The sequence below is a fragment of the Sander lucioperca genome, chromosome 7 (genome assembly GCF_008315115.2).
Source record: "Sander lucioperca isolate FBNREF2018 chromosome 7, SLUC_FBN_1.2, whole genome shotgun sequence".
NCBI classification, from domain to species: Eukaryota; Metazoa; Chordata; class Actinopteri; order Perciformes; family Percidae; genus Sander; species Sander lucioperca.
In genome coordinates, this window is record NC_050179.1 from 15,249,360 (window position 1) to 15,263,697 (window position 14,338).

The window sequence follows — 14,338 nt, forward strand, 5'->3', positions numbered from 1 at the left end:
CATCAAAAGAACGATGTGTGCCTTCCCTTCGTGGCACACATCTTTCATCTAAACACACTGTCCAAACAAAGATGACAGAGCTGGATTGAAATCAGCAAAATGTCTATTTAATAATGCATCTGTATCATCAACACGTAGGTACAGTTTCCAGCTTATAAAGCAAATCTCGCTAAAACTAATACAACAGGCCCATTTGTATGGGCCTGTTAAATAATAAATTAAATAAATCCTACATAATCCTCATATTTTGTCTACCGTATTCATATCAATAAGGGTAGTCCAAATAGTAAAACCACCTCTCAGTACCACACAATAGCACCACAAACAACAGGCTTCAAGATGATCATAAAGCTGAATCAAAGCCTCTCTAAAACAGTTTCAACAAAAACTAAACATTAGAACCTTCATGATTTATTGCAGGGCTGTTCCACATTAGTCAGGTGTACCTAATAAAGTGTCAACTGAGTGTACAGTTGTGGACATGTTGTTACCTATAATTTTTGCAGTTTAGTGAACATTTTGAATTCATCTCACAACTCACATTGTTGAGTTACCCGCATGGGTGAAATGTTCAGCCATGCGGCACAAAGTCGTGACACATACACGCACGCATAAAGCACACAGATCTGATTGCTCAGCTGTTACTCTCAGCAGCCACAGGAATATTCGATCTTGCCCATAATATCTGAACAAGTGCACACACAACTCTGCATGCAGATGTGCACGCACACACACACACACACACCCACACACACACACACACACAACACATCCTATATAGCAATAAGCTGAATGTTACAGTTTTTTACGATCGCAATTTTTTCAATACTTTTAACAACTTTCCTAAACTCTTAACACAGTTAGCACAACATCCGTCTGTGTAGGCTATACATTTAACACATTTCTTGTTGCTTTGACACAAAATGCATACAGTTAACACAAATTTAAAATGCTTGAACTTCTTTTACACACAACCTCCAATTTGCAAATGCTTTCACACTGTATGTCAGAACAGATAACATCATGTTCTAAACCTAAAGTATAAGCTAAAGTGAAAGTGAACAGCTGTTCACAAATAAAAACAAATATATCCCCTCCATTTTATTCCATTGCTACTGAGAAACAGCTGATTGAAGCTAAGCAAATAGATCAATCACAGCTGATTCCCATCTAGGAAACACACTCAGGTGTTGAGGTTCTTTCAATCGCATGAGCATATGTTACTGTAGTACATACAGTAAAAGAGGACCTATTTGGGCTGATTTTGTGTGAAAAAGGAACAATAAAGATGAACACAAAGAAAGTAAGAAAAATTGCTTTTTTTATACAGTAAACTGTACATTCTATAAAGCTACTCTGAGATTCATTCATTTTTTGTATTGAATTTCTGCAGCAAAAGAAACAAAATGCATGCATTTACTAAACCCAACAAAACAAAAATGTAGAGGGGCTTCAAGAGAAACTGCAGTGTAAAACACAATCTATGATCAATACAATATACTATTGTCTATTGTATAAGGGCAGACCCGACACATAAAATAATGCAGTTTCTGTAATTCCATCTGATGTTAGTGTTTTGTATGACATTGTGCTATGATTGACTAAATGTTCCTGTTGGAAGAGAACACGTGTTAGTGTTTTGGAAGAATTATTTGATTTTGAGACATGATTGCATTGTTTTGGTAGACATAGTGTATTGTGTTAGTGAATTATTGTATTTTGAAAATTAAAAAAAAAAAATTAGTGTTAGAGATTAGTTTTCAATGTGTGATTTTGAGCATGAAATTAACTTTTTTGTCAACTGTGTGTTCTAGGTGTGTGTTGGTGCGTTAAGAGTTTAGGAAAGTTGTTAAAAGTATTGAAAAATGGTCATAGTTATCGGAAAAAACTGTAACAGCATGATACAAGAGGACACAACCAGAGTGGAGTCAACTAGAATTAGAGGTGAGACAGTGAGTGACGAGCCGCTCTTCTGCTGCTCCTCGAGAACTACTTCAAAAGCGACTCCACTTGTGAGTTGGTGTCATTAACAAAACGTAAGAAACATATGACACATGTAGAGCAAATACTCCCATGCATTAATGTGTGCACATAGCGACACACAAACGTACACACAGCTTGATTGAATTAACATTTGTCAGAAGTGAAGTGCAGGTTCTCTCTTCCCAGCCCTCTACTTCTCATCTGCCTCACACACTGTGTTTTTATGCAAGCATAAACCGGCATAGACACACACTAGCACACAACAAATCTCGATTAAAGTCCTCTTCTCTATTACTGTTGACAGGCCAGACTGAATATGCCAACAAGATCTACGGTTAACGTCAGTCACCAGGGAGTCACTGCAAACATATAGACACACATATCCATACACATTCACATATTTTCAGAGAAATAAAGTATATGTTGACACTTGCTCCTGGAAAAAGTCAACTTTATGAACTTTATGAAGTTTATAAAACAGAGCTAAAAAACTGTTATTTTGATATATTGGAATGCACTAATTATTCAAGATATTTAGAAATAATGTAATACTTTCCTCAATTAAAATGATGTCAATTTAGTAACAGTTAAATGTCTCTTTAACATTTTTCCTATAAGTCTCAGTGTGGCTTTTCCATAACGTCTGACTAATTACAACCTCTAAGTACACGATGTGCATCCATGTGACCAAATCAAGTTAAGATGAAAGAGCAGGCAGCTCCAGTGGGAATGAAAACATTATGTATATCATTTCTGGAAAATCGTAGCACTCTAGTACATACAATCTCAATTCAACCGTAGTCTATAGTCAGATAGATTAAGTCTCATAAAATATTACTAAATTAAATGATTTCCTCTCTTGGTGGAGGCCACAACAGCCGTCAATGCCTAAAAAAAAAATCACATATTAAAATCTAGTGTCCTCTCCTTTCTGGTTCAGATAATATTACAAAGATGAGAGTTGTTCCCCTTGTACAAACACAATGAATATCCAGCACAGAACTGTAATAAAAGCTCAGAATGATTGGGTTTATATTAATGTCTCCATCTATTCCCAGGCTTCTCTCAGACTAGACTCAAAACAAAGACAGTAAAACAACTGAGAAGAAGTGAACAGGGAGAGGAAATATAATAGAGTTAACTCAAAAGGAGAGTGGATCAATAAACCAAACCAAAAAGATTTAAATAAGAATTAGATATCCCCTAGTGAACATTAATTATTTTGCCAACTTTCCCAAAAAACAACATTTATTCTCTCGTTACATCCCAATAGCAGTTATTTTCCCCCCAATGTAAGACTGTTAGTGTCTGCACTAAAGAAGGAACAAGCTTGTACCAAAATTACGGCTGGGAGGTATATCGATTTATTAAATTATATGTAGGGTTTCACCCAGTGTATTGCAAGCCTGATGGCCCACCGGGCCTAAGTTGCCCCCCACCGGGCCTAAGCCACTGGGAATAATTGTTTAATGTATTTTTAATACGTTTTTTAAACTACAGTTACAGTGGGGTGGCTCGATTGGAAACTTAGACATAGGAATATTTTGAAATCTCCAGTTAGCTTTTTAAGCACCTACTTAAAGGAGAATTCCGGCCAATTTTTATGTTAATCTTGATCGCTATAGCTACGCGAGTACTTTCGACAGAAAAAACCCCAACCCGAATCAGTGCAGGCAACACGGAGTAGCTGCAGCTACGTACTACAAGCGTCCCCTGAGCTAAAACGGCAGTTGTCGGGGCAAGTTTTAGAGTGCCTTTGTGCCTCTTAACAGACACAAAATGCAATGAATATGTCTGTGCCACATGAACAGGGCCCTTACGTGTCAACAAGATGCGTTTTTAACTCAGACATTGTTTAAATTCACCTAACCTGGTCCCTGTCTCGATCCTGCCGGTAGCTAGCTTGCCCTGCTAGCTGATAGCCGTTAGCTGTTAGATGCTAGCTGCCGTCCAGTGAGTGTATTCAGACAGGCTTCTGTGATAATCATCCCAATAACAATCCACGGAGCAGCGGTGGTGTGGCTATGTCCTCCAGAGGACAGGTCATGTCACGTCTTGAAGTTTATTCCCGCCTAAAAAAAACAGTAGTGCAGTAGTAGCTGTTAGCTGCTAGCTGCCCTCCGGTGAGTGTGTACAGCCAGATAGCCGTTAGCTGCTAGCTGCCGTCCGGTGAGTGTATTCAGACAGGCTTCTGTGATAATCATCCCAATAACAATCCACGGAGCGGCTATTACTCCAACTCTGGGCAAACTCTCTGCTCCTCACCACAGGGCTTCAGGTGCTGCTAGCAAATCACTCCGCCCAAGTAGCAGAAGTAGCAGTGCTTCGCCTTTCTGAGAATATAGTTCTCAGTTTGTATACGGTTAGAAGACAGCTGTGTCTCATATGACCTTGTTATTTGTACACCCTGTGACTATACAAATCACAACATGTAAATAGGAACATATTGGCATTATTTTGTCACTTATTCGGAGCAGTAGGCTAGTTGGAACCGGTTACCTCCAGGATCTGTGCTAAGAGAGGATAGCGGTGGGGGCGTCAGACAGAGTAACGACACGCACGGAGATGAGAAGGGTATGTATCGACTTGTCTAACTCTGGGGGTTACTGTGAATAAGCTAAAGTCCCAATAAGTCGGCGTGTTCCTTTAATGTAGGGCCCTATTGAATCTGTCTTATAGTTTTTTTAAATTCTCAATTTCATAGTTTTGTCCATCATTCTGTTATCACAGAAACTATTGGACTCTACCTTAATGCTGCCATCAGCCGGGCTCTTGTTGAAAATAAAGACAAAATAACTTTTCTAGGGGAAACACTGATATGGATATATTTTCAAACAAGATATGGGATAAGACAATACCATTTTTATCGATATGGTGTGATGTTGTGTTACATAACCCATTTCTTCCATAAAGCCACGCCAGTGTTTGCATCTCTCCTCTCTTACACTCTGCGTAACCCCACCCCCACTCTCCCACTGTGCCTGCCCGGCTCACTCACTCACAGTATGGTTCAACAATTAGAATTTCCTGATGCCCCGGAGCCAGTTTAAAGTTACATCGGGCCAGTAAATACAATCAGCCAGTTGCCCGATCGGAGCAGTGCTCGAAAAAAATCTACTGCTCTCCGAGACTTCCCTATGCACAGACAGGCTTGTTTACTTCATGGATAAAAAGGCAATCAATCCTTAAACAACATACGAGTTAAAACGCAAAAGGAACATTTATTGCCTCTTGGAGAAAAACATGACTGGGTTAAGAATAATTCATGTGTGTAACGTAGCTCCTTTCGGGAATAGGGATGTCAAGAGAACCAATGCTCTGGTACCAAGTAAAAATGTGATGGTACTTGTTTTTTCACAGTAACTCAGGTACCGTAGGTACCGGGGGATGCAATTCTTCCTGACCTACCCTACCTGACAGGGGCAGCATATACACCTAGAAGTGTTGTAGTTTTCCGCTAAATGCCGAAGAAGAAGAACCACATCTACCAGCAAGGAAGTGAATAACACCTCATATCTGTACACACCATGGTGCACACTGATGTGCCTCTGGCTTTACTGTACATCTACGGCAACGGCTTTCACAAGTTCACCTGGAACTCCCAAACCCCAAGTAAGTCTGTTTCTCTCTGCTGTTGTCTTTCACATAGAGCCTAACGTTAACGTTAGCTGACATTAGCCAATGTTAGCGCTTGTTTCAGCGGACTTCTGCATGACATCAGTTAAGTTTAACTTTAACCAGCCTGATTCTATGTGAAAAAACAACAGCAAAGACAAACAGACTTACTGTACATGTAACTTAAAATACTTGCTGTTTATACAGGTAAACTCATGGAAGACTATCCTAGCTGTATGGTTATGCCAGGCTTCAGGGTGGGCTGTAGGTCCAGAAACTGACCTTCTCTGCAGATTACATGTAAATCATGCTCTCCTTTACCCGTCCCCTTAAATCCCCTCACTCCACACCAAAACCCTGACAGAAAGTTGGAATTGACAAAAGATTGAAAGAAAACACTGACACTGAAAAAAGTAGTGTCCCAAACACAGTCTGTTTTAATAAAAGTGCTTGTAATGTCTCACATGCGGCGTTGACTCACAACTGAACATTTATATAAAATACCTTTTTGGGCTGCCTGCCCTAACCAGGGAATATATGGATACATTAATATAAGCCCTAACCAGCATATGTGAGTTAGGATTTGAGATGGGAAGCTCCACAATTGGCAATCAAACTGGTCTGTATTGGGTCATTCTGGCACTGGAAAATATGTGTTCTCTGTTAAGAACAGTGCTGGTTTGGCATAGCTGATTTAAAAACACACTCCTGCTTTGCCCACCTCGCCTTCAGATATGCCAGAAAATTTCACTACCCTTGTTTCCACCCTTTTCCATTTTTCCTTATCTGCATTATCTCTTTTTGTGTAGGACCTGGTGGACAGATAAAGGAGAGAAGGGATACATGGCAAGTAAGGGGAAGGGTGTTACACTGGGTCAAATCTCTCTCCAGCTCTCTCCCTTCAGGGCTGTTGTGGGCAAATGGAGGTGATGATAGCCACATCTTGTGCCCCCGCTGCCACTGTGAATGAAGCTAAAAAATAGCAACATAGGGACGAGGGAGGCTTTCCAGAGAGATGCCCACCAATCACTGATACAACATTGCATAAGTCAATCTTTGTGTGAATTTATTTGGAGGAACTGTCAAACCACTGTTGCGTGTAAGACTAAGAAGTCAGGTGCAGAGAAAAATACATGAAGTATGGATGAAAGACAGTGAAAAGAAAGGCAAATGAGAGGTAGCAAGAGTGAAACAGACAGAAAGAAAGGAATATAATGAAATCAATCAAAGAGGGACATAAGACATGAAGCAATGGGGAAGAGGAAAATAATAGAGTACATACTGACATATTAAACATGTATATAGAAACATTAATACGCAGACAAATATAAATACACAATGTCCACAGACAGACATATTAACAGACACACAAGGTCCATATCAGATGTTTGACAACCTGGACAGTCTGGTATAAGAAGTTATTAGAAAAAAGATGAATAGACAATGGGAAAAAACTGGAACGCTACTATGACAGACAGCCAGTGATATACTGTAGATAGACCATCATCTCCATACTTATCAAACTCAACATTAATTACAGGCCATTCTACAGTAGTATGGGAAAAATGATGAGTACTCAGGAGATGTCACATTCACCACTACCACAATACCCCGCACAAACAATTTGTTTGTCAGCCACAAGATCAAAAAAACAAGATATAACCAGTTCTGCCTTGGAAAACTAATGATGCAACGATCACGTATCGGTGCTGGCAACTGAAGAACTACAAAGGGATGTCCATAACGGAGGCCCTGGAGACTGCTTAAAAAGGTTCACAATGTTGGCAACCAGACTAAGGAAACACACCAGAGAATCACAGGCCAAACGATAAATGCTCTGATCACAAAAAAAAATCTAGAGTGCAATACCAGCTGCAGTGCAGTAATGTTGCAGGAGCAGACCCACCAAGAGCTGAAGCTGAAGACTACTGAAAGCGCATATGGGAGAAACAATCTTCGCATACCACCAATGCTCAACAGATACCAGATCTGAAAGCAGACCACTACATTCTCCGAGAGAATCCAGATCCAGTGAGGGGGCCTTCAGTTACTGTGGTCCTGCTCTCTGGAACAAGCTACCTGATGACCATGACCGTCCACATTCAAAATCAAACTCAAAACCTGTGTGTGTGTGTGTGTGTGTGTGTGTGTGTGTGTTTTTGTTGATTGTCTTGTTGTGTATTCTTATTTCTATTAATGCTTTGTTTTAATGTGTATGCTGTTTCTAGTATAAAGCACGTTGGGTTTACCTGTAATGAAAGGTGCTATACAAATAAAATTGACAGTGACATTGACATGGAGTAGGAACCAGTCACCACAGCAGCAGACATCCAACAACAGGCACATGAAGAACTGGATAACATGAAAGTCTCTTAAAGTAATAAAGTAACAAACAGCACTGGATGGTGCCTGGTATCTAGGGCTGTCCACAACCAAGGAGAATGCTATTATTTGTAAAGTAATATCTGCTCAAAAGCATAGTTTAAAAGCTATGAAATAAAAAAAACAAAAGAGTAGTTTAATGATAAAATATTCCTTCAACCACCAAGTACAGTTTGGATCAATGGCATCCAAGTGTTGTTATTTGTTTCGGTCATGTTTCAGGTCTCTCATCAGATTAAAGTGTACCCACATGGTTTGATAAAGGTTGGGCGACACATACCATGAGATTACAGAGATTCGTCAACTGGTAGATATTTTTGCTATACTTTTTCTAAAGAGATATCTATTCCTTTAATATCACTGGTTGCTTTAAGCCATTATGGGCATTGCTGCAAATAAATTGCCATCTATGTGATGAAGTGGTTTGATTCGTCAGGTAATCAATTCACTAAATTAGCCAAAAACATGTCATGTCTGTTATCATATGGATTTTAAACAGTTTCTCAATTTAATTTCCAGAAAACTTCCTACTTCATGATATAAAATATACTGCTAATATGACATACATTATATATTACATACATATGTTGTGTTAGATTTTTATCACTATGGCTAGAGAAGCACTGCAGAAAGGTCTGAAACACAAAATGTCAGTCCCTCCAGGATTTCGCGATGTCGCTATTGCAACAATTCACGCAAATTCAACCAATCACCGTAAATTTGGTGTGACTCGCAATTTTGACCAATCACCGAAACTTTTCCGCAAATTTGACCAGAGTTTCCCGCGACTTCAACCAATCCCAGCAGTCCCACGTGCCAGACTTTGCGTCAGTTAATACATCCATGTATGTGACTCTTAGGGGTACTCTGAGAGCCAATGACCAAGCGGGAGTGAGAACAGACTGACGTAACACACTTACATCGCCAAATTAATTTCCCTGTTTCTGATATGAAGACGAGGCGTGTGACTCGAACATCTCACATTTACCAACAACACGTACAGCTACAGACAAAACATTGTGCAAATGTGCAAAACATTTCAGACCATCCTGTCAACCTGTATACATTTTAACATCAATGTACGCTGTACCGTTTTTTCACTGTGAAGTCGCTGAAAGCTGCTTCTGTTTCAATCCTGTCGGCTCTCTGCAGCGGGCGAGGCTGCTGCTCAGTTCCCCCCGCGACTGATGCGCGCACACACAAAAACACACACAGTGGATGCAGGAAAAACCGGAGATGAGACGTATAGGATGACCTAAATTGAGGACAGCTACACTCGTTATTGTAAGTGAATGATTGGGTTGGCAGTAGCTTGATTGGGGGTGTTAGTTAAAATTTTAACCGACTAGTTATTTAAACACAAGTGCCTTTCTAGACCACACTAAAAAAAGTATCATTTAAACTAAAAGCTATGCCTTGTGTAACACTCAAACACGCTCTTTCTCCAAATTAGTGAGGGTCTACTTGTGTGGTGGAAGGAAAGAGCCTCCAAAAACTTTAAAGAATAGCAGTTGGCTCATTGTTATTGTGCAACCCTGCTGCTTCTGTGGTGTTTCTCAATAAAATTAGTACCAAATGAAGTTACGTTTTAATTTAAGTTTATTTTGTCTTGATTGATATGGCACTCTCACTCTCTGTAAGACTAGTTGGGTATTTCATAGCAGAAGGTCATCTTAACATCAATAACAATCAAATATTTTAATTCCTCTCTCCGTATAGGAAATTTGTCACAATACACAGAGGATTGTATCCAAATTCCAGCATCTGGAGACTGTTTGCCAGCTAGAGGCCAGTGTCCTGAATGAAACATGAAGCATCCACGAGTATATCAGCAAAATGTCTCCTGAAACTGCTTTGATAATATCTCAAACCAGCAGCAGTAACAGAGAACGCTGGCAATGAGGGTAGAGGAGGTTCCTTGGAAAGCCAATCACCTACACAGGAACATAGGCAAATAACCAAAAATGTTACCAATGGCTAAAAAAAGTTGGACTAACCACACTAGACACAACCATAGTTGCCATTGAGAATGTTCAGCACACAGTTTACGGGGGTAAGATGCAAGCACAACATATACTGAATGGCACAACCAAGTATGCGAGAAATGTGGACAGGAAAATATGCACACAGTAAGGTGTAAGTAAGTAAGTAAAGTAATGTATGGAACAGCTGCGGTGAAGAGATGAAATTATGTACAACAATGAGCAAATTTAAGAGACAATTTAAAATGAATATAATTGAATGAATACGAACAGGACTCGAGGTGACTGTATTGTGTACTGACTGTATGGTTCCTGGGCTTGTATACTATGTCTTGTTTGGATGGGTTATTATTCGGTTTGATGTAGATAGATGGAAAAGAAAAAAAATGTGTATATGTATGCATGTGTGTCTATGCGTATGCATGTGTATATGTGCGTGTAGGTAGGTAGATATACTGTACATGTATGTGTATGTATACATATATAAATAAGTGAAGCATCAAATTGTTTTGTATTTAACTAAAGTAGAAAACAGGGGTAGGACCAGAAAAGTTTTTTTTAACTTTTTGAATATAGCGATTCCTTATTTGAATCATTTTCAATACTTTGGGAAGATTGTGCTGAAATGTACATGTTCTTATTTATCTTTTATTTTTTTTATTTTATTCTTTTAACATTAACCTTCAAAATAAATTAAACTGACTCCAAACCATCCATTGTGGTTTCTCTCGATAAGAGACCCCAAACAGTCTGGCTGAGTACCCAGTACCCAGACTCGAAGAGGGTACATACTGGCCTGGATGGGAAAAAGGGGGTATTTTTCCAGTTTATAGATGTAATCATCATCACACCGTTATACTTCTGACAGCAAGTTACCTTCTGTGAATAAATAAAGAGAGAGAATCCACTAAAAGAGGCAAGAAAAGAAGCAAATGGAGAATAAGGATGGATGCAGGTAGAGAGTAGTGGGGCAGACTATTCATGTCAGTTTCCCCCTCTCCTCTGTTGAGAGATGAATGACATCCATTAGCAGTATTGGAAAACTGTCTTTTTTTGCACCAATCATAGAAGTAGAGTTCTGGTGGAGTTGGATACGTAGACTGACAAATGATACCCATGATCTGAAAACTCTCCCACATGAGGCCTCGCTCCTCCCTTCAAGTTTTGCCAGGCGTGATCTTTGCATGGTCCTTCATTCTCCTGATCCAGGTTTGAAACACAGCAGGTGGTGTGTAATCCAACTTCAGGCGGACTATTCTAGTGTAATCTCCTGCTTACTCAGAGTACACACAAGTCACTTGTGACTGCTTCATAAAAGATTCAAACAGAATCTGTCAGAATCTGGCCATCTGTCATCTGCCTCTATGTTTGCCTGTCAGACTTTCAGGCTCTCTCTCTGTCTTTTTGTCTATCACTATGTCACGATGCATGTGCTCTTGCCTGTTTGTCGGTATATTGGACTAAAGGTGACTCCTTGAAAGTGAAACTAATGATCTGTTGAGCGTCTTTGCATTACATAAGTACGTTAAGGGAAGTCCCTTGGCAGTGGGATTAGGATTGAAGGGCATGTGTGCATGTTTGTGTTCGTGTGTGCATGCATGTAAAAGTATGTTTAGGTGGGCTTGCGTGTGCATGCATACATACTGTACAGTACATCATTATGTGTGTCTATATGATATGTATGAGCATGATTACGTGTGTGTGTGTGTGTGTGTGTGTGTGTGTGCGTGCGTTAGTTAAGTTAAACTAAAAAAACATTTTTGTTCACAGACGGCAGAATTCTCTGCTTTCTTTTCAGCTGCTCTCCTTTTATTTCCTGTCTTCATTCCTAGCATGCAGTGCCTTGGCCTCACTAAGATACAATGGGTCATTTCAGCCAAGAAGCCAACAACAATGAGGTAATCAACAATAACAAACACAAAAACAGCCTCTTGCCTTTGCCATCAATGTCTGGAGAAAGCATCAAAAGGATACTCAAACTAAGCCACCTACAGAAAGCCAACTGAGTACCTGAGCATGAGTATGCAGTGACTGGCTGTAAAGGTTGAATCTGCATTTTGCTATACCACAATGTCTCCAGTGGAAATGTAAGGGCAGAAAAGGAGGGGTGATTAGAGCAGTGTTGACATAGAGGCACATTACATGTATTAATAAAAGGCTTAATGCTGTTTTGTTACATGAAAATGTCAAGGTATCTCTCTAATAGTGTGATCTTATGTGTGCTACTGACAGCGAGAGAGAGAACAGGGATATATAATGACAACATACATGGGCTTAGAGATGTGTTGAATTGATAAAACTTAATTTCATTCTACAGCCAATGGAGGGTAAAATGTTTCTTCCTCTCTGCACCCTGTCCAATTCCAGGCAATCACTTTCTGTTCAAGATCATTTTAACTCGATTTATAAGGGACATTTTAATGGGAATATGACCTGACTTTACTATAATATATAAAATAAAATGAAGAACTTTCTTTAAAACAGCTAATATAAGTACTACTAACAATTCATTAAGAATAGCTGTTGTTGTAGTGCCCACATGATCACTGGGACATGGCAGGATGGCTGTTGCTGAATTCATCTGAATTACAATAGCAGAGCTTGAAAAATAATTGAAATTAAGTTATTTGGGATCTAGACATTTGCCGTATTCCATGCCACCTTCTGCAGCAAACAAATACAGGCACAAACACACTTCAGTATAGTCACATACAGTGATTTTGAAAAGAGAGAGAAACAATGCATACTGTATGTTAAAATGGGAAAATAAAGAGAAGAAAGGATCAATGTCTGGGTTTTTTCCGTGGCTGCAATACTACACAGACATGCAAAACTCCTGCGTAAAGATGTTATTAAGAATGTAGGATTGGATCAGTTATTCTGTCTGGGCACGAAGCAACAATATAGAGAGACAGAGGTTTAGGTAAAGTTTCATGGTTCAGGTATAACTATCTTGATTCTCTACTTTGTGTCTTCCTGTGGATTAACAATGCCTCTTGTAGCCTTCTTTATCCCTGATGCCTTTTCTCTCCCTCTCCTCTCCCTCCCTCTCCCACTCTCACCCTAAGTGGCCAGTTGTCAAAGTCAGCTGAAGCCCAGTTAATGAAGAGGTAGATTTATTTGCGAGACATCAGTAGAATAGGCGGGGAGGAGTGGAACACCCAGAAGCCAGCAAGCAAATACAGCCACTAAGTGTGCACACCAAAAAAAGAAACAGAAAGAAAGGAGAGAAGAAAAAGACAGATGGGATAAGGAAAGAATGGTAAAGAAAGAGAGGAAAAAAAGATAAAACTGAAGATGTTTAAAAGAAATACAGCAAAATCCAAAAGGAAGAAAGAGGAGAGGTAGAAAGCCCCCAGTCAGAGAGGAAGGGGGAGAGGCAGCTTCCCTCTCTTTTATCCTCTCTCCAGCAGTGGCTACAGATCAAGCTCTTACCGTCTGTTGTAGGTCTGGGATTCCAATGCGGATGACCACGGTGTTGCCTGTCGGCTCCTCCATGGGTGCTCTTGCACTGTGGCTCCGCTCTGCACCGGGACGGAAAGCCGGAACACCGACAGGAATGGGAACGCCGCTGTCCTCTTCCCGGGAGCTGCCGCTGTCAGTGCTGGCCCCCTGGCTGCCGTTTGCTGTGTGTGTGCAAGGGTGTGTGAGTGTGTGTGAGTGTGTGTGTGTGTGTGTGTGTGCTGCTGCTGCTGCTGGTCCTGCCGTGGAGGGCTGGGTGGCTCATGTTTGCCGGCTGCCGGACGCAGAGGCATGCTCCGTGTTAGGGGCTCGGTCTATGTCTCTCTCTCCAGACACACACACACGGGCACACACACACAGATGTCTCTCGCTCACACTACACGCACACACCTTTTGCCGCGTGCATCCCTCGCCTGGGAAAGAAAAAGAGGGAGGGAGAGAGAGGCAGGGAAGGAGGGTGGCAGAGAGGGAATGGGTAAAGAGGAGGGGGCATTAGGAGATTGCAGAGAGATGAAGGGTAAAAAACACAGAAAGAAAATAAGTACTAGGGGAACTTGCATAGAAACGTACCAGGGGAACTTGCATAGATGCATACATAAAGCAAGATCATTAAATGGGGTAAAATGATTCAACTTATAATGCAATTAGTAAAAAAGGAGGCACATTTAGTCTGTAAATATAATCAAAACAGAAGACAAAAGCAGAATGGGGGGAGGATTTCTCAGTAAAGTGTGTTTGAATAGTGTCCAGCACTATTATTAATGCGACTGCTGGTACAAAAATATAACATTTTTACTTTAGTTTGATATTATACATTTTTTATATGCTATATTCATATGGTGTGAAGCAACTTAAATTCTCCAGTACCACATAAAATGAAACTCTGCTTTATACTACAGTGTCCATAGTGTGAC

General features: G+C 40.2%; 1 protein-coding gene across 1 annotated transcript in view; it reads right to left on the bottom strand.

Moving 5' to 3' along the window:
- Positions 1-14,338, bottom strand: part of shank3a (SH3 and multiple ankyrin repeat domains 3a) — a 204,606-nt gene that overhangs the window by 149,711 nt on the left and 40,557 nt on the right. The window contains 2 exon segments of the mRNA XM_036003218.1: positions 13,398-13,637; positions 13,640-13,837. Coding sequence (XP_035859111.1) covers positions 13,398-13,637; positions 13,640-13,717 — 318 coding nt within the window. The 5' untranslated portion in view covers positions 13,718-13,837.